Here is a 21,672-nt window from a genome sequence, read left to right on the forward strand (position 1 = left end):
GAATCGATCACACCCACAGCCCCCCACCCAGCGGCCAGCAAGTGCGGTGGTGGAGGATGGCGCCGAGCAAGGGGGAGCCGCAGCACAACTCTAATGCACAGAGACTGTGTGGATGTCTGTGGCAACAAGGGTCCAGCGCGTTGCGACCTGCCACCAATCGCTGGCGCTGTACTGCGCAGCACCCATGGCACGCCAGTGTCTGTGTGACCGCGATAGAGAAAAGAGTGCACCAACAGAGGAACATCCGGCGTCGCACGGCTGTCGCGCCTTGCTGCCAGCGGGCTGTGTGCCGACCTTGCGCCACAGTGTGTCCCCATTTGTCCCTGTAGATCCCTGTGTGCCGATTTGCTGAGTCCGCGCGTACTTAGAGCCCATGGCAGCCGGCGTTACGATACGGGAGTCGTATACTGTTTTTGCTGCCTTGGGCAGTGCGGGCAAGGAGCAGCTGGGCTTGCTATGCACTCTCTGCCACGCCGCAGGGTGTTCAGCGGTGTCTGATGCCCGCCCGCTCCGTCTCCTGCATGGTTGCACCATCGTCCCGGCGACAGACGAGTGGTGTGATGCCGATACGACTGAGCGGGCGACCCACGGAGCATCCTGCCAAATGCGGCTGGGTCCTGGGTGGGGGCCATGGTCACTCGTTTTGCATGCAAGGCGCTGCTCCGGCTGTGACCCGGAGGAGGCCGCAACCATCTTGCCTCTTATGCCCCACAGGCATGCGCACGAGCCGCTGTGTCCGCGTGGATGTCTGCTGCGATCGTCTGCACGATTTGTTTGATCTCCTCCAACCCTCCACAAGAGCCCAAGTGGTTCCTGGCCACCGCACCAGCCCTGGCGAGGCGATCCCCCTTAAACCGCCGCATGGGGCGACTGTGCGGGTGTCGTTGACTCATGTCGCAACGCCGTCCCCGAGTATATAAGCTGCTGCCCCTTCCCCCCTTTCTGATCGAAATAGACCGCATCGGCCCTGGCCCACTATATCCCCCTTCCTGTCTCAGATACCATGAAGGCCCCAACCCCTTTCGCTGACGCTGTCAAGAACAACCCAAATCTGTCCGAGGACCAGCTCCTGAACGCCAACAACTACCTGGCCCAGGGTGCTGCTCCCGCGACTGCTTTCACCACCCCGGTCGAGATCCCCGAGAGCGCCGATGTGGTTGTCATCGGCGCCGGTATCGCCGGTCTGTTGTACGCCATCGAGACCAAGGTAACGCCCCCTCCATCACTTCGCCGCGGCCCTTGCCCACTATGGTGCATCTGCCCTCGACTCGATCCTGCTTCTGCAACACTGCCCGTCGTCTATCCGTTTGCTCACCATCCCGTCCCCTCGCCACCAACCAACACACCCATCCACAGTCTCTCAAGCCCGACTGCTCCATTGTCATGCTCGAGCGAGCAAAGTCGCCCATCTACCGCATCGGAGAGTCGACTCTCTCGCCCTTTGGTCGCTTCACTCGCTCGCGTGTCCTGCCTATGGAGATCATGCTTCGCCTCTTTGCCGTCAAGGAAGGACTCGACTTTCTTTGCATTGGCCGAGACAAGATGACCCACGAGGAGATGGACGTGAGTTGATGCAGTGCTGCCCCTGTTATTGATGTGGTGCTGCCTCCAATTCCTCGGGATGTGATCATCCCCCTTCATGCTACCCACCACTGTTGCTGACTCTGTCCCTTCCTGAACCCCTCGCGATCGCTCATAGATTGGCGGTCTTGATGTCTCGTAAGTTGCCACTGCACCCAACCCCTCGGCCTGCCGTCCCTGGTGCAAGTCTGGCCCCTGGTCGGTCGCTGCTGCCGCTCATCACACTTTGGTCTAACCGTGATTGCCCCACAGGTACCAGCTTGACCGTCGTGTCTCCGAGCTCATGCTCACCATGTGGGCCCAACACATTGGTGTCAAGGTTGGTATCTGCCCATGCCCCCAGCTCGACCCTCGGTCCCACCCAAGGCCCTCATCGTTGGCTAACTGACCCGCTATCCCCCTCCTCGTGACTGCAGGTTTACTACGGCGCCCAGGTCGACTCCAGGACTTGCGACTTCACCAACGAGAACTACAAGATGGTTGCGATCAAGTCCCATGGCGAAACCCTCACGACCTTTGCTCGTGCCCAGTCGCCCATGCTCCAGAGCCCCATCCCCCAAAGCCCCATCCCTCAGAGCCCCATCCTGAGCCGCGGCTTTCCCAGTCTCAGCCGTGCCTTCTCATTCCGAGGCCGATCTTCTGCTGCCATGAGCCCCACTCCCTCCTCGCCCACGTCGCCCACGTCGCCCAGCACCTTTGACTTCCCCACCCCTGTCAGCATGAAGCGCTCCTCCAGCTTCTTTTCGACCTTGTTCCGTGGCATTGCCAGCCGTTCCAGCGGCGCCGTGACTCCTGCTGCCGAACAGCCCGAGCCCGCGCCTGTCAACGTCAAGACTGGCCATTCGATCAAGGCCCGAATCGTTGCTGATGCCTCTGGCGTCACTCGTGCCCTGGTTTCTCAGAAGAGCAAGGCCGTCCCCTTCCCCAACACCTTCAACTGCAATGCCTACTGGGCCTATTTCAAGGAGAATACGGCCCACGAGCCCGAGCAGTTCGCCGAGTGGAAGTAAGTTGGCCCCGCCTTTTTCTCTCGGCTCTCTGGACTCGCCGTATCGGAGTGCAGTCGCAGTCGCAGTCGCAGTCGCAGTCGCAGTCGCAGTCGCAGTCGCAGTCGCAGTCGCCTTTCCTTCGTCAGTCGATACTGATCCAGCGCTTTCGCCCTGCCCCCCCACCAATAGCTACCCTGCCACCAAGCACATCATGTTTGACGAAGGCTGGAGTTGGTTCATGTAAGCTGTCGATGGTTCTGGTTTCCCGACTGCATCAAACTCGCTGCACCTTCTGTCACTGGTGCTGTGTCTATCGGGCCGCTTTGAATGAACTCTATCGACTCACATGCTACTGTCCTTCTGGCCGGATGCCCCATACAGCCGCATCATCTGCTGGGAGAAGACCCCGCTTGCCAACATGATGGACATTATTGCCTGGCTGATTGATTTCCATGTCCAGAAGAAGGACTATGATGACCTGCCCTCGCTCCGCGAGCTCGCAACCATGTTCGATGCCACCTACGACCGCATTGTTTCCATTGGATGGGCCATCCGCGAAGACGCCATTCCCATCTCCTATCCCGCCAGCAGAATCGCCCATCTTGGCAAGACCGAGGCCGAACGCATGTTCTGGGCCATTGTCGAGGGCCAGCCTCTGGTCTCGAAGCTGTTCAAGGAGCACTACACCCTTCTCGAGAACGTCTACGACAACACCACCTTCTGGGTCAAGAAGCGTCTTGCCTACATGCACTCTGGCCCGGTCGCCGGTCCTGGTTGGCTCGCCCTTGGCAATGCCTCGGGCTTTACCAACCCGCTCATCTCGCCTGGCATCAACTGGTAGGTTGTTGCGCCTCGCTCACGCTGCTGCCATCCCAAGGACGGATTGCGGCGATAAGAGGGGATCCTGCTCGTCTGTTGCAGCGGCGTCGGCGCCCGTCTTTGATTCGATTCGATAACTCACTCGTCCCTCTGCGCCCTCGCTTTGGCAATCACAGCATCGCCCTTCCCCAGGCCAACCTTGGTGCCTTCCTGACCGTCCGATATCTCAACGGCGAAGACAGGATGCTCGACTACCACGCCTTCAACCGCTTTGTCAAGGACGAGCAGGTTCCCAGCCTCTTCAAGGTCAACCTCTTCCTCTACAATACCTTCCGCGACCACCGCCTCTTTGCTCTGCTGTGGCGTGCCTACATTTGTGTTGGAACTGGCGGTGATGTAAGTCGTGAGCGGTGGTGGGCCTGCAGCACTACTTGCTTCTGGACAGGGGACATCGACATCGGACCATGGTCGCTGCGAAGTTTGTTGGTGACCTGTCAGAAAGCGATGGCTAACGCAGCTGTTTGGGTGTGTATGACAGGAACCCTGGGTGGCTGAGAAGTATCTCTTCCGTGATCTCAAGTGGTTTATCGGCTACGGTGTTGGTCGATGTGGAGAGATGATCGACAGGGTAAGCCACGGTCCGCACATGCACTTTGGTGGTTGCAGCCGCTTTGCAAGAGAATCGTTGCCAAGCTGACGGCTGCAACAGAGTCTGAGATCCGCCCCTGACACCCCTGACCATTCCTTTGCTGCTGCAGTTGACTCCCTACATCAACCTGCCTGTTTTCCAAGATGTTGACGACGAGACATACGAGAAGCTCAGCGAGATCTGCGAGGATTACATTGCCGACGCCCTTAAGCGCTACCCCGTGAGTACCATGACCACATCCGCCGTGGCACCGCTGATAGTGTGGACGCTCCGTGAGCTTAATTTTGGATGTGGCTCCAAGGCCAAGCAAGCAATGTGTGCTGTATTGTGACTGCCCATCACAGATGTACTCGGCTGCTGCTCTAACCTGGTTTTGAATCATTCTTTGCGCGTGGCCTGGCTTTGCAGAACAACAAGTTTGGATCTCATATTCGCTGGTACGATGACAAGCTCCAAAAGGTCCCTGGAAAGACCCAGAGAGACAAGGCCGCCAACCTGTGGTGGGCTGTGCGCTGCGCCAACTGCCGCACCTATGGCATCTACCAGCTCAAGAACTGCGTCGAGTGCGGCCACCGCCACGCCTGGGCCGACAACGTCACCGAGGCCAGTGCCGCCGAGCGCTTCTACACCAAGATGGACATCAACAAGATCGAGCACGCCGGTCTGGCCTATGTCGATCCCGCTATTTCCTCTGCGGTATAAGGGGACAGCCACTGTCGTCTTGGCACACCTGCCTCTCAAAACCCGAGCAGGCCGGACTCGAGCTGCAAAATGTAACGAGTGTCGATCGTGACGCAGCGAAGGAGAGACAATAGGACTCTCTTGGATCCTTCCTTTGTTTCTCGTTACTCTCATCCATTGCTTATCGATTCCGCTGCTCTCCTGATCCATAACTCTGGGACCTCTTCTAATTCGACTTGTGCGCAACCCCCTCCCATATCAGTTACTCCTCCTATCCTCTTGCTGCATGCAGCAAGCCACACACACTCCTTTCCTCTTCTTCTCATCAGTAATAGTCTCAGATTCCCCCCTGTCTTCCTTTTATCCTATCCGTTTGTATTGGCACTGTGCTTCCTCTCTGTCTCGGCGTTGTAGAGCGTGTTGTGTACTCGACAGCGGACAAGTCCGCATTCCCTCCCGAAACCAACACGACCATCGACCATGTGGGGGGGGGCTGCTGACATGCAGGCTCTTCCTCATATGGCTCGTATTTGGAATGTAACAAGGCGACATTGGGAGGGAGAAGCAGCGGAAGCCAGTCTTTGGTTCACCACCACGGAATCATGAATGACTGGCAGGGCTCGTTGAGGAGCATCTTCAGTCGGTATCATCCATTGGCAGGAACGCGGATGGCCGAGGCGGCCTGGACTCTCGAATCGTTCTCGTCGTCCTGCTCTTGCATCCTGTGCTGGCCAAGATGCGCAAAGTATCGGCTTGCATTTGGCACACAATCACGAGCTCTCGGTCGCGGTATCCAAGCAATCTAGTGCTGCCTGCAGATTCGAGCGTGCAGTTTGCTCGTATCGGTCCTGGAAATAGCCCAGGACAAAGATCCTGGGCCGGGCCAGAAACGACCGGAGGACCTTGGATCGACCGGCTCGGTAGTCGCTCTCGGACACATGTCCATATTCTTTGCGGATGGCATCGTCGTACTCCGCAAAGCGGTCCTCGGGCTGTCCCAGAATCGATAGATCAATGTCGAGCATCAGAGCCTCAGCTGTGCTTGAGGAGACATGGGCTTGAGTTGCCATGATCGTGGCGGCAACTCGGTCGATTCGTTCCTGGGCAGCAAGGCCGGCGGCATGCTCTCTGAAGAGCACGCAGCTCTGATGCTCGTTGTCCGGGTGCCTTGGATCGTAGACGACGTCGTGGTACCAAATGGCCATCTCGACATCGTCCCAGGCCTGCCCGTCGAGTGCCGGATGCGACGCGGCTTCAGGACGGACGGCATATGCGGCATATTCATCGAAGCGGGCGAGGCAGTCGTGGATGTGGTCCAAGTTGTGATATGCTCGGTGCGGCTCGGAATACCGCCGCGAGAGGCTGTCCCAGTTGGCATCGAGCGCGGCCGATGGGGGCGGGCTGCCGGACCACCGATTCCAGAGCGATATGAATCGGTCCATGTGGATGCTTGGTGGATGTTGTGGTGGATGTTGTGGTGGGTATCGATGCGGTGGTTTGATGGAGATGCAACGGCACCTTGATCATCACGGTCTCGCCGAGAGGGACTTTCGTTCTCGGTCCGGGCTTTGGCTCGTGTTCCATCGATCCGTCGCAGACAGCCCGGCGACATCGCAGTCGGCTCTGCCCTGCATCAAGCTGCTCTTGGCTCCGCTCCCCCCCCCCATCCGCATCCCACCCGTCGACTCCCCGAGGACATGAGCCGGTCGACGGTGCGCACCAACAGCGCCGCCAGGGCGTCTGCTCCCGCATCGTCGGCTCGACGCACAGCGAACCCGTCGGCCTCCAATCGTCCGCCGCTATCGTCGTCTTCCTCGTCGGCATCGCTGGCTTCGTCGTCGTCGCAGGGCAGAACACATCCACGGGCACCGCCAAAGCATGCCAAGCCGGCCTCTCCGCAAGTGCCGCGCTCGATCCTGTCTCCATCGAAGCAGTCGCAGTCCGTCGCTGCCCGGAGCCTGCACAGCTTATCGAATCATCCTCGTGCCCACGAGTCGGGCAGTGGGCTTTCCGAATCGTTCGAGACAGACGATCTCGAAGACCACCAGCCTGTCGTTGTGTCGTCGGCCGGTCCAGGCTCTCCACGCAAGCCAAATCCAACTCCCCCGCGCTCATCTTCTCCCTCGCACGAGCCTCTCCAGCCTGGCAAAGTGCCCCGGTCCCCTGAAGCCTCACTTCCCGATAATGTAAGCAAAAGTCGAAGCCTCAGCGCCTCGGCGACTTTGCAGTGGCTGTCTGGAACACGCATGGCTGATCTCATTAGATGCCATCGTCTGTGCCTGATCCATCTTGGTTATTTTCTTCTCCTTTGCCGCGCCTGGCACATCGGATCAACCGACCCAGCTCGACGACTACGATGCTATATTCAAGCCTCGTCCCAAAGTTGTCGACGATCGCCGCATTATCCAGACACCTCCTCCTTCGGTACCCGCTGTAGAGGCTTCCATCAGCACCGTCACCCGCACTACTCTGCCATCTCATTATCATCAAGATCGTCCTCAGCCGCAGCCGCAGCCCCTGCAACAACAGCAGCAATCTCAACTGGCACATCATCGTCGACCCGACGCCGCTGCTGAGCCAATCTCATATGGTAGTCGACCACATACTCCTCAGAGTCAACATCAACAGGACCAACGCTATCAGCAACCTCAGCAGGTGTTCCCGTTTCGGAGCCGTCGCGAGCCGTTGGCGGAGCAGCTGCAGCAGATGTCAAGTTACCACCATCAGAACTCTCTACCCAGCCAGAAACAGCAGCAACAGCAGCAGGTGGATCGAACAGCGGCCCAGTTGTACTTTGAGAGACCCAGTCAGAACTACGCGCCGCAGAGCTACCAAGACCCATCGGCAGCTTGGGAGCTCGCCCATCGTCCTGCGACCGATGCAGCCGCCAACCAACGCACGGCGCCTATCGAGCGCTCTCGGTCGCCCTCACCACAGTCGCATTCGCCTCAGTCGCGCTCGGCTATCAGCCCAGCCATTTATTGCCCTCTTCCCTCCTATCCGGCAAGAGCGCTGCCGCTGGCGACCACCGGGCGCTTCCAGGTGGATATGTCTTGCCGGCGGGTTCGCCCAAGCTCCCTGTTCCCGAACTTGCGCCTACGTCGCCACGGCAGCCCGAGCCGGTGTCTGCAGCATCGGCGCGATCCCAGTCCGATCTACCGAGCGCTAGGGCCACTTTTGCGCATCCCACAAGAGATGGATCGGTTGTCCTGGACAACGCAGCGTCAGCCCGTCCCGCCAAGTTGAATGGCATCAGTAGCGCTGCCGACATTACACGAGGCGTCGACACTCTCACACTTCGACAAGATCCCCCAAAAGCCCCTCCTGCCTCGACGCTATCCCCGACTGCGGAAGAGTCCTCGTCATCCGACTCATCAGCACTGCTGCAGTTCTTCCGCAATCTGGAGTCGCGGCGAAAGGATCGCAACCAGCGCGACGCTGCATCCAGCAGGAACGAAATCGTGCGCACAACCGAAACTGCAAAAGAGGCCATCGAGCTCTCCGACCGTCTCGACCAACTAGCGCAGGCCATTCCATCCCGCCGGGTGGGTTCTGAGCTTGCCACCAAAATCGATTCGATTCGGTTGGGCGTCAATCACAGTATCCCAAGCCCAGAAGATCCACATGCCACTTCCGGCCCGATCCTCATCAACGGATTAGGCGTATCGGTCAATTCGTGAGTGCTGACGCTGATTAGAGAGCGATGGTACCACTCAAGCCCGTGGTCAGGGGCTCTTGAACCAGTACATCTTTCGTGCCGCCTCGGCACTAACGGCTTTACTTTCGCGGATACTCGGTCGAGTATAGGGATGTCCGCTCTGTCCGAGATACTTCCCAGCCGAGCGAGCGTCTCCTTCACTCGACCTCAGAAATGCATCCAATCGACGAAGAGGAGATGGAGCAACTCAACGAGTCACTGGTTGTGATGGCTCGATTGGACTCCAAGGTAGATCGGATGCAAAAACAGGTACGGCACTGCGTTCTATGGATTAATTGGTCGAGTCATTGGCGGTGGTGACCCATCGACGAACCTATAAGCTCCTGTTCTCATCTGGATTCTCAACACTGGTCAATCGCAGGTCAAAGAGATGCGGAGATACTTCAAGGCATTGCTGTTGGAGGAAGAGGCCAAATGCTATCCCGCGGTGGTCAAAATCCAAGCCGTCTACCGCGGCTACCGGGTAAGTTGGATGCCTCCTGAATCGCCAGCCAATTTCGCGTGCTCTCAGCTCTGTCGGATGGGTGTGCATGGAAATGAGTGGGGCAGGCACACACTTGCTCATTTACCGCTGTGGCAGACCCGCAAACTCCTGGGCCCGAATCTCTATTCGTGGATGCGAGACCCGTCACGACCCGACCGGGTGCGATATATGTCTCTCGAGTCTCTGTGGACGACGTGTGAAGGGATTAGAGGCCCACCATACAAAATCCACAGTACAGGTGAGCACCCAGAGTACCCCTGAGTGCCCCCAGAGCGCGCTGGAGCATGCCTGCGTGGTTCGATTTGGAAGATTGGGTCGCTGCTGGTTTCCGCGTTCTGAACACTGCTCCCATCTCCCATCGGATCTGCGCCAACATCGCACTGAATTCAACCAAAGACGCTCGCGCGCTGAAGAGCTGCATCAAGATCCAAGCGTGCTATCGCGGCCATATGGTGCGCCGCCGAGTCCAGACATACATCCAGGGCCATTATGCAGCCACAAGGATTCAAGCAGCCTGGTAAGTCCAATGCGCACATCATGTTCGTGCATGTTCGCCATGCAAGCAACATGCTTACCAGCATCGACGAAACAGGCGGGGCTATTCCGTGCGGACCTTTGAGCACCCTGATCTGCCCTTCAAGATCATGAAGGGCATCGTGAACTCGCAGCACCACGCAATCCGCAAACTCCAGGACCAGATACAGGCTCAAGGAGACCGTGCCCGGCTGAAACAGCATGCCTTTGAGCAGCAACTGCAGCAGCAGCGCCTCGAACACCAGCGCCAGCTACAGAACCATATCAGCCACCATGCCGAGTGCGAGTTGCGTTGGCAGAGCGACCTCGACCAGCTTCGCAGCCAAGTTGCTCATCTTGTCGGCATCATCTGCGGAGGAAATACGCCGTCCGTGACTGCGCCCAAGGGCGAGACCGCTGCTGTGAACGGGCCCGGGGCCTCCATCGAGAGTCCTGCTGTTCTGGTGGATGTATCGGCCCAACTTCCTCCGCCATCGCCATCACCGTCATCGTCGTCATCAGCCGCGTCATCTCGCGCTCGACCCCCAGGAGCCCTGCCCCCACGCTCTGCATCCCCGCGCATCGTTATATCTGGAGAGCTTGGTGCAGATCTGGAGCTTGGAGCGGCCGTGGCTGCGGCCGTAGCTGCAGCCAGCGCGCCGCAAATCAAAAAGGCCGCCTCCAAGCCAGGGGAGTTCACAACGCAACCAAAGCGAAGCGGGACACCCCGTTCTTGAGTCATGTGTGTCATGTGTGTCACTCTTCTCTGGGTGCTGAATACACGCCCATCCGTCCATCGCCCAGCTCGATCCAGCAGTGCGGCCAAGGAGACTGTCATTGTTGTCCTGGACAAACTGCATTCGGAGACGAAAGTGAAATCGAACAGAGCTGTGATCGATTGGGTGCTTCAACCGATATCCGACCGCACTCATCTCCTCCTGTTGCTTTGGTCATGCCAAGGGCGCGGACGCCTCTCGAGCTGCATGTGTTGAATGTATTGTACACATATCGGGTCCGGGCAACGACCATCAATGTCCTCAAGCGCCTAGGCCTTCTTCTTGACGACCTAGCGAGGCAAAGCATTCCAACCCAGGTTGGTGAGAAGCGGTGCGCGCCACTTCGATCGCGCATATCCTCCTCGATCACCAGCGATCATAATAGATCCATTGCAGCCGATAAGGCTCCTCCGCGGCGACAAGCCACAGATGGACACTCACCTGGATGACATCTTCATCGTCCATGACGTGGTTCATGCCCACTCTCTGCGGGCTGTGCTTGGTCGACGTGCCCCAAACGAGAGCGTACTGCGTCCAGAGAGCAAGGTTTGTGGTGCAGAACCATCGTGTTAGCGAGCGAACGACGTCCAACCACTCAAGATCCAGGATTCCGCACACGCACAGCGCCCGAGATGTCGCCTCAAAGCCTACGTTGAACTCGTCCAGAAGCGACTTGTGGATGCTGCGGACGACGTCCTGGACCGTAGACTGGGCCTTGACGACCAGGCCGCCATCAAAGTCGGGGAATTCTCCGCGCTTTTTGGTATAGACGCGAATGAGACTCAGGTGCTTCCAGATTTGCTCGATAAGATAGTTGATGTTGAGATCGGATTCACATGAAATGACAACAGTGTGTGACTAGTGGGTGTTCGACACAAGGGTTAGTTGTCGGCCAACGGCAGGGACGGATGGATGGGTCGCAGGTTGGCGAGCAGGCCCGCCGGTCGCGCGATGGCCCATACCTGTCGAGCCAGGCGGTCGACTTCCTCGATCGAGACCTGATCGATCTTGTTGTAGCAGTACACGCAGGTGAGATACTTGCGGTTGCCCAGGACGACATCAATGAACTCGTCGACGCTCGCATCTTCGCGGATCAGCACATCGGCGTTGTGGATCTTGTAGTCGTGGAGGATCTGGTGCGGGTTTCAGTCGCCGACATGTAGCGAGATTGCAGAGGCGCATATTCGGGAGGGAGAGGGAAATGTCCATGCATCGGAATCAGCGCGAGTGCGGAATGGCTATATCCAGGTGGCCATGTGTGCGTGAGCCATCAGCACTTCAGGTCGGGCTGCACTTGACCAAGTCTCTCGGGAGGGGTATTGCCTGATGGACATGCGCACCTGGACGACCAGCTTTTCGTTGAGCTGGGTGAGTTTAAGGGTGGCATTGAACGAAATACCGCCGCCCTTCTTGATCTTGAAGTAAATGTTGGGTTTGTTCTTGTTGACTCGGATGCCGACAGCCTCCAGCTCAGCTTCCAATAGCTCGCGCTGACGAGGGCCCTTGGTTGCATCGAGCATCATCAGGATGAGATCCGAGGTCTTGGCGACGGCGATGACTGTCGCGAGATCGTGCGCCATGTAACGGTGAGGAGACATTGCGATATTAGAGCATAGCAGACGGGCCAGCGCGAGGTGCGGTCGCAGTGCCCATCTGTCGAGACAGATCATCCAAGAGATGGCGTTGTATCAAGACGATCGCCTCATTGTCACTCGAGTCGATTCATCCGGCCACCTTCACCACCAGCATCAGGTGGAGGGATGATCTCCTCGGGGCGGGGGGCTGTGGCTTCCGCTGTTGCTGCAGTCGTGGTGGTGGTTTCTGCTGTTGCCAGTGTTGCTTACCCTGTCGACCTCTTCCTTTGCCCTGCGAGGCGCCTTCGATGATACCGGGCAAATCGAGCAGCTGAATCGCCGCGCCGTTGTAATGGATTTTGCCCGGGATACAGGTGAGCGTGGTGAACTCGTATGACGCCTACCAAAATGCAAGAGGGGAGGAGAGCGAGATGTGAGACGTCATATGAGTGGTGTCGAGTGGAGTGGGCAGGGACCGAGCGAGCGAGTGAGCCAGATCCGAAACGAGCCCACAAGTGCGAAACGACGGTCGCCAACATTCGCCTGGGAGGATCGTATGCCGTTGCCTGTGGATCGGGATACTTTACTGCCTCGGATGTAGTGCCGGTGACCTTGCTCAGGAACGTTGACTTGCCGACGGAAGGGAATCTACGCCGTAGAGTTGGAGGCGGGGGGGGGCGGTCGCCGTCGGATGGACATTGACCAGCAAGGCAAGTGGATTTGGTTTTGCAGACGTTGTTAACTTTGACGGCCCACTGGTCTGCTTGCCGGCCGATCGGATGTGGTCTGCCGATCGTATGCGCTGCTCACCCGATAAGCGACACACGAGCATCGCCCGACCGCACGACTTCGAATCCCTGGCCCTTGGGGCCGGCCTTGGTGGTGGGCTCCAGGAGCATCACTCGGTACTTGGCCAACTTAGCCTTGAGTAGACCCAGATGGTACTCGGTGGCCTTGTTTTTCTGGGTGCGGCTGATTTCCGCCTGGATCTCGGCAATCTTTTCGAGGATACCCATGATGGCACAAACGAACGAGGGGACGAGCGAGAGAGGTGGTGCAGATGGCTACGAGGATGCAGAGGATAGAGTCGGGCAACAGTGCAAATAACCGAGGCCCGGTGGAGGACAGATTCCAGTCGGGCAGGCGGGCAGAACGGATGATGGTGCTGGCCTCTGTGGGCGCGGTGGCAAATGTGCGATCAGGGAGATGCAGGACAGAAAGAAAAAAGCCACGAGAAGACACGATTCCAAGGACGCAAGCCTGCCTTTCTCTGACCAAGTCCCATCACCCCCGACCGGCGACCGACCGATGACCGACCGATGACCGACCGGCACGCACCTCCAGGCACAGATTGCAGTCGCTGGATATGTATTCAAAGCACGTCCACTCCCCAAAACATAAACGCATCGGGGCCAGCTGCCGTCATGAACGGAGGGGCATGGCAAGGCGCCATCATGCCCGCCGGGTGAGCTGCTCAATCCTGCCAAGTCGCTGCTTCTCCATCTCGACGGCCCGTTCCCAGGTCTGGGGGGTCAGCACAACTTCACCAGAGACCTTGCTGAGCAGCCGAGCGATTTCCAGCATCCGCAAAAAGTCCTGCGACGTCTTGGCTCCTCGCCCAGACTCGCGATCCAGCTTGCGAAACTCGGCAATGGAGGATTGAACATGCTGCAGGGTAGAATCACGGGATCGATGAGCGAGTGGATGAGAAATCGCCGATGGAGCACGGGACATAGCGGTCGTCCGCACATCGGTTAACAGGCACTGATTCAATATCGCGTAGCATCATGGATGGAAGCAAGTATGTGGATGTGCAAGACTCACCGAAAGCATGTCCTCGGGCACAGAGTACTCCGATTCTCTCAGCTTGAGCAGCGTTGCTCTCGCTTGAGCCAGCTCCTCCTCCGAAAGCTGTGTCCTGGCGTCCGGTGCGATACCCGAGGGGTTAACGGGGATAACGCAGTCGATCTGGTCAAGTCGACAGAGCCACATCCAGTGAACCAGTCAGTCAGCCAGTCCAGTCCGAGGGTAGTGATAGGGAAGTGGTGGTTGATTAGAACAGATCAAATGGGCAGGGACAGTAGCGATGCGGTTGGCTTACGCATGTACGAATCGGACAGCATCCGCTTCACTCATTGGGAAGCACAAACAACACACTCTCTCTCTTACCGGGAACAGAGACTTGCCCTGGCTCAACACAACAATCCCCAGGTCGGCGTGCTGTTCCAGCTCAGTGTATTCTGACTCGTAAAACAGCGCGGCGTTGTGGATGAGGCCGTGAATAGCCTTCAGGTTGAGAAGGCCCCGTTCCTTGAGGGTACCTTCGTTCATGCGGGTCTCGTCCACGATCAGGAGCGTTCCATCGGTGAGTTGCAGCTCGCCCGAGAGAAGGCCTCGGTCGTTCTCGAGCCGGGGTACCACTCGTCCCTTTTCGAGCTTGTCCAGAGTCAAAGGGAGATAGTGGTGCTTTGGCAGTAGTGCCCCCAGGGCAGCAGTGAGCGTGCTGGCAAACTCCTCTCCAAGCGATGAGGGAGAGACGTTGGTGAGGTTGATGGGGAAATAGCCGAGGTTATCCTGCGAGCGGTTGCGGCTGGAGCAACCAACGATGACGTTAGTTGGGCTTGATCGTGACCTCGCATCGATCGTAAAGCACATGAACGAGGCCCGGGCACTCGCGATGGCATATTCATCCATGGCTCCACAGCTTACATTTTGGAGAGCGTGTGAAGCAGGAGATAGTCGGCAGCGAGTTCGTCGCCCTGCAGAACATCGGTCAGGTACGCCCGGATTCTGCTGCAAGTTGCCTCGGCATCGACATCTTCGGCTTGTTCTGGTATCAGACAACACGAGTGTGAGCTGCTTCGCTGGAGGAGCATTGGGGGTCCTGTCGTCCTCTTTGTGAGGAATCGCCAAGTCGCTGTCTGGCTCACCTCGAATCGAGTCGAGAACCGAGATATTACGCTTGTATGTGACGACCGTCAAACATGGATGCTGCTTGAGGAGCTTGCCCTGATAGTCAAAATCGTCAAAATCGTCCTCGCAGCAGCTGGTGTGGACAAGCAGAAGAGTGATGAGTGTCATCGGCGCTACTCAGTCTCCAGCGCTGCTGCCGCGTCAGATGGTACAGCGGTTGGATGCGACCACCCAGACAAACACACTCACTTGTCGCTGTCGGAGCAGGCTGTCGCCGGGTGCTCGAGTATCCCATAAAAGTCGACCGTTTCATTCAGTTTGAACTGAGGATCCTCACCAGGGACCTGAAAGGGAGCCAGCAAAGGAGTTGTGTGTGAGCAGATCCACGGGATCTGGAACAGCGACTCTCTGGGATGCCGAGTGCGTCCAGACGCAGGCTCGGTACCTTGACCACCACGGCAATGGAGTGGCTATCTGAAATGGGCATTCGCTCAGAAGCGGAGGCCGCGGGCGGCGGCGTGGTTGTGCCAGGCGGCGCCAGCCAGGAGCTCTCGGCAGGGACGTTGACGCAAAAGTAACATTGCTTGGTGTCGAGTTCCGAGTGACTGAAGCTTGGCTGGACGACCGTGAAGCCCTGTCGGTGGCAAGCCATTGATGAGTCGGAGACAATCAACACCAACCCTGACAGGCTACGGATGGCAAATCTGGGCTCGCACGGAGTCAGCGAGGATGCACTGGCAATCAAAGCGCCAGTTCCGTGTAGCGAACCAGCGGACGTACCTCGGGCACCTGGACGTCGTCAATAAAGTAGTTTGGGACAACTCGCTCGGAGCCGTCGTTGGTGCTCTGCAAACGCACAGACTTCAAGAACATTTGCGGGGAGAGGCCATTGTCCTGGATCATGGCTCGGAAGCGCACAAACGAATAGCTTGGCAGCTCGGAGACCGAGGCCGAGCTGAGCACAGCGATCTGTTGGGCAGCTGGTCAGCAGGAACGCTTGGTAGCGATCGCCAAGCGGTCAGAGGGATGAGGTTTTCGAAACTCGCTGCTCACCTGACTGAGCACATCGGGTGATTCGAGCCGACGATCGATGATCTGCTTGAACTCGGCAAGAGAGCCGTTGGCGTCTGTGAACCGAGGGGTTTTGGTCAGGCGCACGGCTACGGATGCTGAAGCCAGCAGCTTAGGGACCAGGAGAGTGCGAGCGACTCGGCCAGATGCGTCGTCGCTGAAGAGCAGGATTCGGATGAGGCACCTTGCAACAGAACATCATGGAGTGCCGCAGGGCTCGACTGGAATACGGGTACTTTGGCAACGGTCATGCTGCGGCTGCGGTGGGCGAAGCTGAATGGGGGTTGGCGATCAGGATCGGAAGGATGGCCAACGGGCCAGCGGAGAATGAGCGACCGATGTGGGTGCAGCAGAAAACCGCGTCGCACAACGCCCAAAAAGGATAGAGTCTATCCAATGAAAAACGGGACACCCGTGATTTTGACGATTGATCAACTATTTTGCTACCCAATACAATCGCGCGCTGGCCATGACCATTCTGTGATTTGAATCAAGGACGCCATTGTGGGAATCGCTTCCAGCTCAAGACGTGCTGGATGAGCACCACACCAAGTCCCAAGATCCCCGGGTTGGCTCCCTTCCTGCAATATATTCGCCATGTGTTCGATGGAGACATGCTGGAGAAACAGCTGTACTTCAGCCTGACCCGGCGACGGCGGTTCAAGCGACTCGATCTCTACAGCAAGCGACAGCGCACCGTCCACGAGATGTGCAAGCAAGTCATCGACCAGGCACCAAGGGAGACCGAAGTGGTGATTGCCTTTGGGAATGCTTCCTGGAAACAGGGGAAGGGATATGCATCCAGCCCACGGAGACTCAGGTTCGCCAAGTACTTTGAGCAGTTCCACCACCACCAGAGACGACCACCAGACCGATCCGTCTCCAAGATCCATGTGTGCTCGGTGAACGAGTTCAACACATCCCAGGTGTGCTCACACTGCCGGGAATTCAAGCGACTTGAGTCACCCGAGTATCTTGATATCGAGAAACCACACTTTGTCCGGAGCTGTGCAAGCTGCCATACACTGTGGGATCGAGACATCAATGCCTCAAGGAACATGATCTCGGTATGCCGGTCGATCATCGCCACAGGAGATCGACCGGGTGTATTCAAGACCATGCTTCCCAAACCAACCAAAACCACTCGATTGCCAACCAGGACGGGAAACAATCTCACGGCCTGCCCGCTGGGCCTACAAGTCAGTCAGCGGGGTTCAGATATCTGAAGCCAGAAAGGAACTGTCCCGTTTCTTTCTGGACCTACTGTAGATGACGGATCGGATATTCGCACATCCGCCATTCGTAGGGACTGCCCGTCCCTTGGACGCAGGGCAGACGATGAGTCTCCAGCCCCCGTCGCCGTCGCCTGGCATCCCTTTTCTACGCTGAGCAGCCCCACCACTCTACATATGGCGACATAACCATGTATATTCGTGATCTAGAGCACAACAGGGCTGTGTCTATCGCCGCTGCTTCTTCCCGCCCCGGCCCGAGGTTCTGCCGCGGGTGCGGTCGCTCTGCCAGTCCTGCCCGTCAGGGCCGTGCTTCTTCTTTTTCCGGTCGAGCAGGGAGCTCTGCTTGCCGTACCGATGGTCCTCGTTCTCACGGAGACCGAGGATCTCGTGGTCCTCAACATCCGGGATAACCAACGGCGCATCTCCTTCGCCGCCATCGCCGCCATCGCCGCCCAAGAAAAAGTCGTCGGTATCTGGTCACGGCAGTTGGCGATGGGATGCAAATAAACAGAAAAGCAGCCAGGGTAAGTCAGGGAGTGGCATGCTGTGGCAAGCACACCAACATCCATGGATAAATGACTGCCAGGCGACGGAAGCTGCTGCAAGCTGCGTCAGCGGATGTGCGGGAGCGAGCACCACCCAGGCTATGAGCGCAAGTGGGAGATGGAGCAACGTACCTTCGAGTGCCGGCTGGTCGCTCTCATTTTCTTCGACCGGAGTGGCCGTGACTTGCTCGGCTTTATCTGTCGATGCGGACTTGGAGGCCTTCTTGGTCTTTCGGCTCTTTTTCGAGTCTGTCGCATTGTCAACTGGGGCGGGGGAAGTTGCTGGTTTGCTCTTCAGGACTGGAGGAGGGACGGCCGCCTTCTTGGTTTTCGTTTTGGCTGGCAGCTGCCCCTCATCGGGGCCGGTTCCGGGGGCCTTTGCAGACGATCCGAACACATCGGCTTGCCGCAGGACCAGTCCGTCATGGATCAAGCCATCGGTAACAAGCTCGGATATCTTCATCTTGATTGCTCGTCGCTCCTTGTTGGTATCCGCCTCGACATCAAAGCCTGCAGTCTCGGCGTCCAGTTCAGAGGGATCGGTTGACTCATCGGGCTCGTTCTTTGGAAAGAGAGCAATGTATTTCATGTCCCGCGGATAATGCTGGATGTAGTTCATCAGCACCTTGTAGTAGTGCAGCTGGCGTAGTAGTGCCTCGTCCGGCTCGGTGCTATCGGCGACAAGCTTCTCGGCCTGGCGGAGCTTCCGAGAGACCTTTTTCTGTTCTGTTGAATAGATGGGTTGTGGCGACAGCAGCATGGTGTCGAGGGGGTGGTGTTGCAGTGAAACACGAGTTTAAGTCGAGTGGCTCAGGACGACACAGCGCCTGGAGCAGACACTGTTGTCGCTGGCCCTGATCAAAGGAAAGAAACATGGTGATGCCACCGGGAGTGTTTCAATCGACCCGAGCGCGCACTCACCCACGAATCGAAGGTACTTGTACTTCTCGTACAGGGTCTTCTCCTTCTGCTCCTGGGTGTTCTCGCTGACCTCGAATTTGAGCGATTGGAGGCGTCGTTCGAGTTCGACCCGAACGTCTGCTGCGAGATTGGGCTAGATGCACGGGGGACAGACGATGGCTTCCATGTCAGTACTCAGCACGACGGCTGCCGGAGCTCACCAGTCCGGTGCATCCATAGCCATCTGGCGGAGATTGATAGCAGGGTCGGCGAGGTCCCTGATCTGGCTCGACAGAGGCGAGGTCCCTGATCTGGCTCGACAGAGGCGAGGTCCGTAATCTGGCTCGACAGAGGCGAGGTCCGTGATCTGGCTTGATAGCGGCGACAACCCACCCGTTTGAGCAGCCGCTCGGTGTCGCGGATCCGTTTCCTGACAGCTGCGCTTGAGTGCGATTCTTGCTGCGGGCCCTTGACGATCTTTTTGTACTTTTTGGCGTCGGCTGATTTGGCATTGGTGTTGGTAGGCTTTGAGCTGGCATCCAGGTGCTTCTGCTTCTTGGCAGGCTGATCGGCGGCCTCGGCCGAACGGGTGCGTTTTTGAGTATCTTTCATGATGGATGCGTTGGGGCAGACCGCGATTTCGTTGCAGTGTTGTGCAGTTGACGACCGGATGCGATCGGGACGGATATCAGAGCGATCAAGTCGGATTCGGTACGATCGAGTCCTCAGTCGAGAGCTTCAGCCGGGCAAACGAGATGCAAACAACAGGGCCGGCGTATCGATAGACCCCAGGAACAGCCAACGAGGATCCGAGGAAGCCACAGCGAAACCACAGCGAAACCACAGCGAAACCTCAGGGAAACCCCAAGAAAATCCAAGAAAATCCAAGAAAAATCAAAAATGAAAGGGCAATCAGGCGGAAATGAAGCGCCCGGCTCGAGCCGGCGTCGCCCGCGGCTCGATCCGACACCAGCAGGGTGTGACGGCGCCGGCGCGGTGTGACACCAGGCGACACGGCGCTTACGTCAGCGCCGCGACCCGCCGCCGCCACGCAAGGTCCGACCGCCTTTCTCCGACCTGAGAAAGTGCCAACAGACAGACGGGCATTGGAGCGATGCGGGTCGCCGATGCCGTGGGCAGGACACATATCGCATCGAAGAGGGTGGATGCTGCCCTCGACATGCACTCGACATGCACTCGACAGGGCCGTCTCCACTTGGCAACCCCTCGATGTCTGGCCACTCGCCTTCCACATCGACACTGCAGCCGGCACCCCCCCCGCGCTGCCAGCTGGGGCAGCACACAGAACAACGGCGCCGATGCGCGCGCGCACACACACACGGCACCCGCCCCGCACGCTGTTTCGCTCTTTTTTTGCAGCGCTTTTTTTTGCAGAGCCTGCCGGCCAGATGGGCATCGAGCCAACCCAGCGCTTGCCCAGGCGGCCTCCCTGTTGTCCATCTGCGACCTCTGCATCCCGCACCGGTACTCTCCCTCGCCTGCCTGCCTGCTGTGCCGACTGCCGTGCCGACTGCTGTCCTCGCCTACCGTGACCGCCTCGTCGTCCGATCTCGTCGTCCTCTGAATTCAGGTAACCAGCGCCATCGCCATGCCCGGCCTCTCCTGGTCTTTGATCAGACACCACCAATCCCCCTTCTATTCGCACACCAGTGATCGCCCAGTACTATTCCCGCATCCTGGGCTCCTTGCTGCTCGTGCCGTGCTGTCGTTGAGTACCCGGCGAGCTGCCCCGTCCCTTGGCTCTGCCCACTCGCCCTCGGGCTCTGTCCGGGTGGCTCCGACGCTTGTCTGGAGAGCTATCCGAGACAGACATTGGCTTGGCCTCCACTCCACTCCCAATCTATCTTCTGGCATGTTCTGCTGCCGAGAAGTGGATGCCCGCGGCCCCTCTGTCCTGCACCGGATTACTCCCCGGCATCCTGCTGGGTCTGCTCGCGGCAGTGCCCTCGGTGTCGGCGGGGCCTTGGGTCTCTGCCATCGGAGAATCAAATTCGCACCAGCGACCTCAGCCGCCCGACACACTTCTGACTTTCGATCGGAGTTCCCATAACCCGCTCTCACCTTCCCCAGACACGCCGACCCACCACACCCACCCACCCCCGTCCCCATCCGCCCAAGCATATACTCGCCCCCTCCCCAAGCAACCCGCTGGCCTGTCCATACTCCCATGCGCCGTCGCTAACACCAATCGTCCCTCTGCCTTGTTGCTTCGTCCATTTTCGCCGCCTCGTCGCCCTCCCAGAACGCCCATCACCGCTCGCGTCCGAGTATGCCTTCCATCCAGCACCCTGCCTCTCCGACCATCGTCAAGACTGAAATGCAGACCTCAAACTCCTTGGATGACCTCTTGCCGCCTACCCCTTCGGCTCCTGCTCCAGATCCGCTCCCTCCATCGCCTCCGCCAGCCTCGATGGTGGATGTCTCGGCCGCCACCGCTTCTGTTTCGGACGCTCCCCCGTCGGCACCCTCCCCAACTGCCCAAGAGCCACTGCATGAGCAACAGCAACAGCAGCAGCAGCAGCCGGCACTACCGCAACAGCAGCTACAGCAACAACCCGCCGCGGCGCTGTCACTGCCCTTCTTTGGCGCTGACTCCATCATGCGTGCTGCCGAGGCCGTTACGGCTTTTCAGTCCGGTGTCCCCATCGATCCTGCCATCATCGCCGCCGCCCGCATCCAGCTTGCCAACCTTGCCGAGTCCAGCACCTTTGCTTCCCAAGTTGCCGCCGGTGGCTTCGTGGCCTCACAGCCCTTTTCGTCGCCGCTTCCGGCTGCTGGATCGATCAAATCGCCTGCCTCGGAGTCGTCCGGTTCGACGCCTACTACCCCTCCCTCGTACCCAACCACTCCAAATTCGTCGCGAAAGCACCGGGCACGCATCGATCCAGAAACCGGTTTGGTCATCAAGCGCGAGCAAGTCAAGCACGCTTGTGGTGTGTATCGGTGCGGCAGCAATGTCACCGTCGTCCAGATCAGCCGTAGGCAATGGGCCGATACCGTTGTATCGACAAGCGCTGCCTTCCTGGCTCGATCCGTGGACAGTGGCTCCTCCAAAGCTGTTATCTGAGCTGACCTGTTCTTGCACATCTCTGTTCCCAACACCGCGATCGCCGGCCTCGCTCCAGTGCACTGCAAAAAAGCATGCAAAAAGTGCGATGACCAGCGACCGTGCTCGCGGTGTGTCAAGCTGGGATACGATGCGA

General features: G+C 58.4%; 7 protein-coding genes across 7 annotated transcripts; 3 read left to right on the plus strand and 4 right to left on the minus strand.

Annotated features, from left to right (window-relative positions):
* Window positions 1-733: 733 nt before the first annotated feature.
* BJ171DRAFT_128451 (uncharacterized protein) lies at window positions 734-4,873 on the plus strand. The gene is made up of 11 exons (XM_053105619.1): window positions 734-1,207; window positions 1,357-1,563; window positions 1,700-1,719; window positions 1,834-1,900; window positions 1,998-2,587; window positions 2,760-2,810; window positions 2,952-3,407; window positions 3,566-3,785; window positions 3,928-4,017; window positions 4,148-4,258; window positions 4,447-4,873. Exons 1-11 carry the CDS (start codon window positions 1,004-1,006, stop codon window positions 4,738-4,740), a joined length of 2,310 nt encoding a protein of 769 aa, XP_052966156.1. The 5' UTR covers window positions 734-1,003; the 3' UTR covers window positions 4,741-4,873.
* Window positions 4,874-5,209: 336 nt separating this feature from the next.
* On the minus strand, window positions 5,210-6,227 carry BJ171DRAFT_128455 (uncharacterized protein). The gene has a single exon (XM_053105620.1). It carries the CDS (start codon window positions 6,159-6,161, stop codon window positions 5,490-5,492), a length of 672 nt encoding a protein of 223 aa, XP_052966157.1. The 5' UTR covers window positions 6,162-6,227; the 3' UTR covers window positions 5,210-5,489.
* Window positions 6,228-6,342: 115 nt separating this feature from the next.
* BJ171DRAFT_507581 (uncharacterized protein) lies at window positions 6,343-10,237 on the plus strand. The gene is made up of 8 exons (XM_053111233.1): window positions 6,343-6,905; window positions 7,063-7,670; window positions 7,730-8,395; window positions 8,527-8,686; window positions 8,799-8,900; window positions 9,018-9,159; window positions 9,318-9,438; window positions 9,514-10,237. The coding sequence occupies exons 1-8, from the start codon at window positions 6,417-6,419 to the stop codon at window positions 10,169-10,171; spliced, it is 2,946 nt and encodes a 981-aa protein (XP_052966158.1). The 5' UTR covers window positions 6,343-6,416; the 3' UTR covers window positions 10,172-10,237.
* Window positions 10,238-13,006, minus strand: BJ171DRAFT_507582 (P-loop containing nucleoside triphosphate hydrolase protein). Its single transcript, XM_053111234.1, has 8 exons — window positions 12,595-13,006; window positions 12,372-12,432; window positions 12,055-12,184; window positions 11,551-11,768; window positions 11,173-11,343; window positions 10,862-11,068; window positions 10,652-10,738; window positions 10,238-10,500 (listed from the first exon to the last, which is right to left on the minus strand). Exons 1-8 carry the CDS (start codon window positions 12,798-12,800, stop codon window positions 10,480-10,482), a joined length of 1,101 nt encoding a protein of 366 aa, XP_052966159.1. The 5' UTR covers window positions 12,801-13,006; the 3' UTR covers window positions 10,238-10,479.
* Window positions 13,007-13,131: 125 nt separating this feature from the next.
* On the minus strand, window positions 13,132-16,078 carry BJ171DRAFT_507585 (putative alanine racemase-domain-containing protein). Its single transcript, XM_053111235.1, has 10 exons — window positions 15,953-16,078; window positions 15,751-15,824; window positions 15,478-15,666; window positions 15,143-15,331; window positions 14,947-15,041; window positions 14,715-14,830; window positions 14,494-14,614; window positions 13,954-14,374; window positions 13,609-13,752; window positions 13,132-13,452 (listed from the first exon to the last, which is right to left on the minus strand). The coding sequence occupies exons 1-10, from the start codon at window positions 16,017-16,019 to the stop codon at window positions 13,237-13,239; spliced, it is 1,632 nt and encodes a 543-aa protein (XP_052966160.1). The 5' UTR covers window positions 16,020-16,078; the 3' UTR covers window positions 13,132-13,236.
* A 1,102-nt stretch (window positions 16,079-17,180) lies between these two features.
* On the minus strand, window positions 17,181-19,327 carry BJ171DRAFT_507591 (uncharacterized protein). The gene is made up of 4 exons (XM_053111236.1): window positions 18,842-19,327; window positions 18,470-18,602; window positions 17,681-18,274; window positions 17,181-17,476 (listed from the first exon to the last, which is right to left on the minus strand). The coding sequence occupies exons 1-4, from the start codon at window positions 19,058-19,060 to the stop codon at window positions 17,229-17,231; spliced, it is 1,194 nt and encodes a 397-aa protein (XP_052966161.1). The 5' UTR covers window positions 19,061-19,327; the 3' UTR covers window positions 17,181-17,228.
* Window positions 19,328-20,738: 1,411 nt separating this feature from the next.
* BJ171DRAFT_568533 (uncharacterized protein) lies at window positions 20,739-21,649 on the plus strand (the record flags this gene model as incomplete). Its single annotated transcript, XM_053113523.1, has 1 exon — window positions 20,739-21,649. A coding segment is annotated over exon 1 (840 nt), but the record flags the coding sequence as incomplete, so codon positions are not given.
* Between the last annotated feature and the right edge of the window lie 23 nt (window positions 21,650-21,672).

The sequence above is a fragment of the Polychytrium aggregatum genome (assembly GCF_025602895.1).
Source record: "Polychytrium aggregatum strain JEL109 chromosome Unknown BJ171scaffold_21, whole genome shotgun sequence".
In the NCBI taxonomy this organism is placed as follows: Eukaryota; Fungi; Chytridiomycota; class Chytridiomycetes; order Polychytriales; genus Polychytrium; species Polychytrium aggregatum.

Bases quoted from the DNA above. Each gene is read 5' to 3' on its own strand.
- BJ171DRAFT_128451 (XM_053105619.1), top strand. From the start codon at position 1,004: ATGAAGGCCCCAACCCCTTTCGCTGACGCTGTCAAGAACAACCCAAAT. The intron at 1,208-1,356 runs GTAACGCCCCCT...ACCCATCCACAG, and splicing joins TGTACGCCATCGAGACCAAG to TCTCTCAAGCCCGACTGCTC. The intron at 1,720-1,833 runs GTAAGTTGCCAC...ATTGCCCCACAG, and splicing joins ATTGGCGGTCTTGATGTCTC to GTACCAGCTTGACCGTCGTG.
- BJ171DRAFT_128455 (XM_053105620.1), bottom strand. From the start codon at position 6,161: ATGGACCGATTCATATCGCTCTGGAATCGGTGGTCCGGCAGCCCGCCC.
- BJ171DRAFT_507581 (XM_053111233.1), top strand. From the start codon at position 6,417: ATGAGCCGGTCGACGGTGCGCACCAACAGCGCCGCCAGGGCGTCTGCT. The intron at 6,906-7,062 runs GTAAGCAAAAGT...CAACCGACCCAG, and splicing joins AAGCCTCACTTCCCGATAAT to CTCGACGACTACGATGCTAT. The intron at 9,160-9,317 runs GTGAGCACCCAG...ATTCAACCAAAG, and splicing joins ATACAAAATCCACAGTACAG to ACGCTCGCGCGCTGAAGAGC.
- BJ171DRAFT_507582 (XM_053111234.1), bottom strand. From the start codon at position 12,800: ATGGGTATCCTCGAAAAGATTGCCGAGATCCAGGCGGAAATCAGCCGC. The intron at 12,185-12,371 runs GTAAAGTATCCC...GCATTTTGGTAG, and splicing joins CCGGCACTACATCCGAGGCA to GCGTCATACGAGTTCACCAC. The intron at 11,344-11,550 runs GTGCGCATGTCC...AACCCGCACCAG, and splicing joins ACGAAAAGCTGGTCGTCCAG to ATCCTCCACGACTACAAGAT.
- BJ171DRAFT_507585 (XM_053111235.1), bottom strand. From the start codon at position 16,019: ATGACCGTTGCCAAAGTACCCGTATTCCAGTCGAGCCCTGCGGCACTC. The intron at 15,667-15,750 runs GTGAGCAGCGAG...GCTGCCCAACAG, and splicing joins CACCCGATGTGCTCAGTCAG to ATCGCTGTGCTCAGCTCGGC. The intron at 14,375-14,493 runs GTAAGCTGTGGA...TGGTTGCTCCAG, and splicing joins CTTCACACGCTCTCCAAAAT to CCGCAACCGCTCGCAGGATA.
- BJ171DRAFT_507591 (XM_053111236.1), bottom strand. From the start codon at position 19,060: ATGAAAGATACTCAAAAACGCACCCGTTCGGCCGAGGCCGCCGATCAG. The intron at 18,603-18,841 runs GTGGGTTGTCGC...CCGTGCATCTAG, and splicing joins CCGAGCGGCTGCTCAAACGG to CCCAATCTCGCAGCAGACGT. The intron at 17,477-17,680 runs GTACGTTGCTCC...TGCCGTGACCAG, and splicing joins CGACCAGCCGGCACTCGAAG to ATACCGACGACTTTTTCTTG.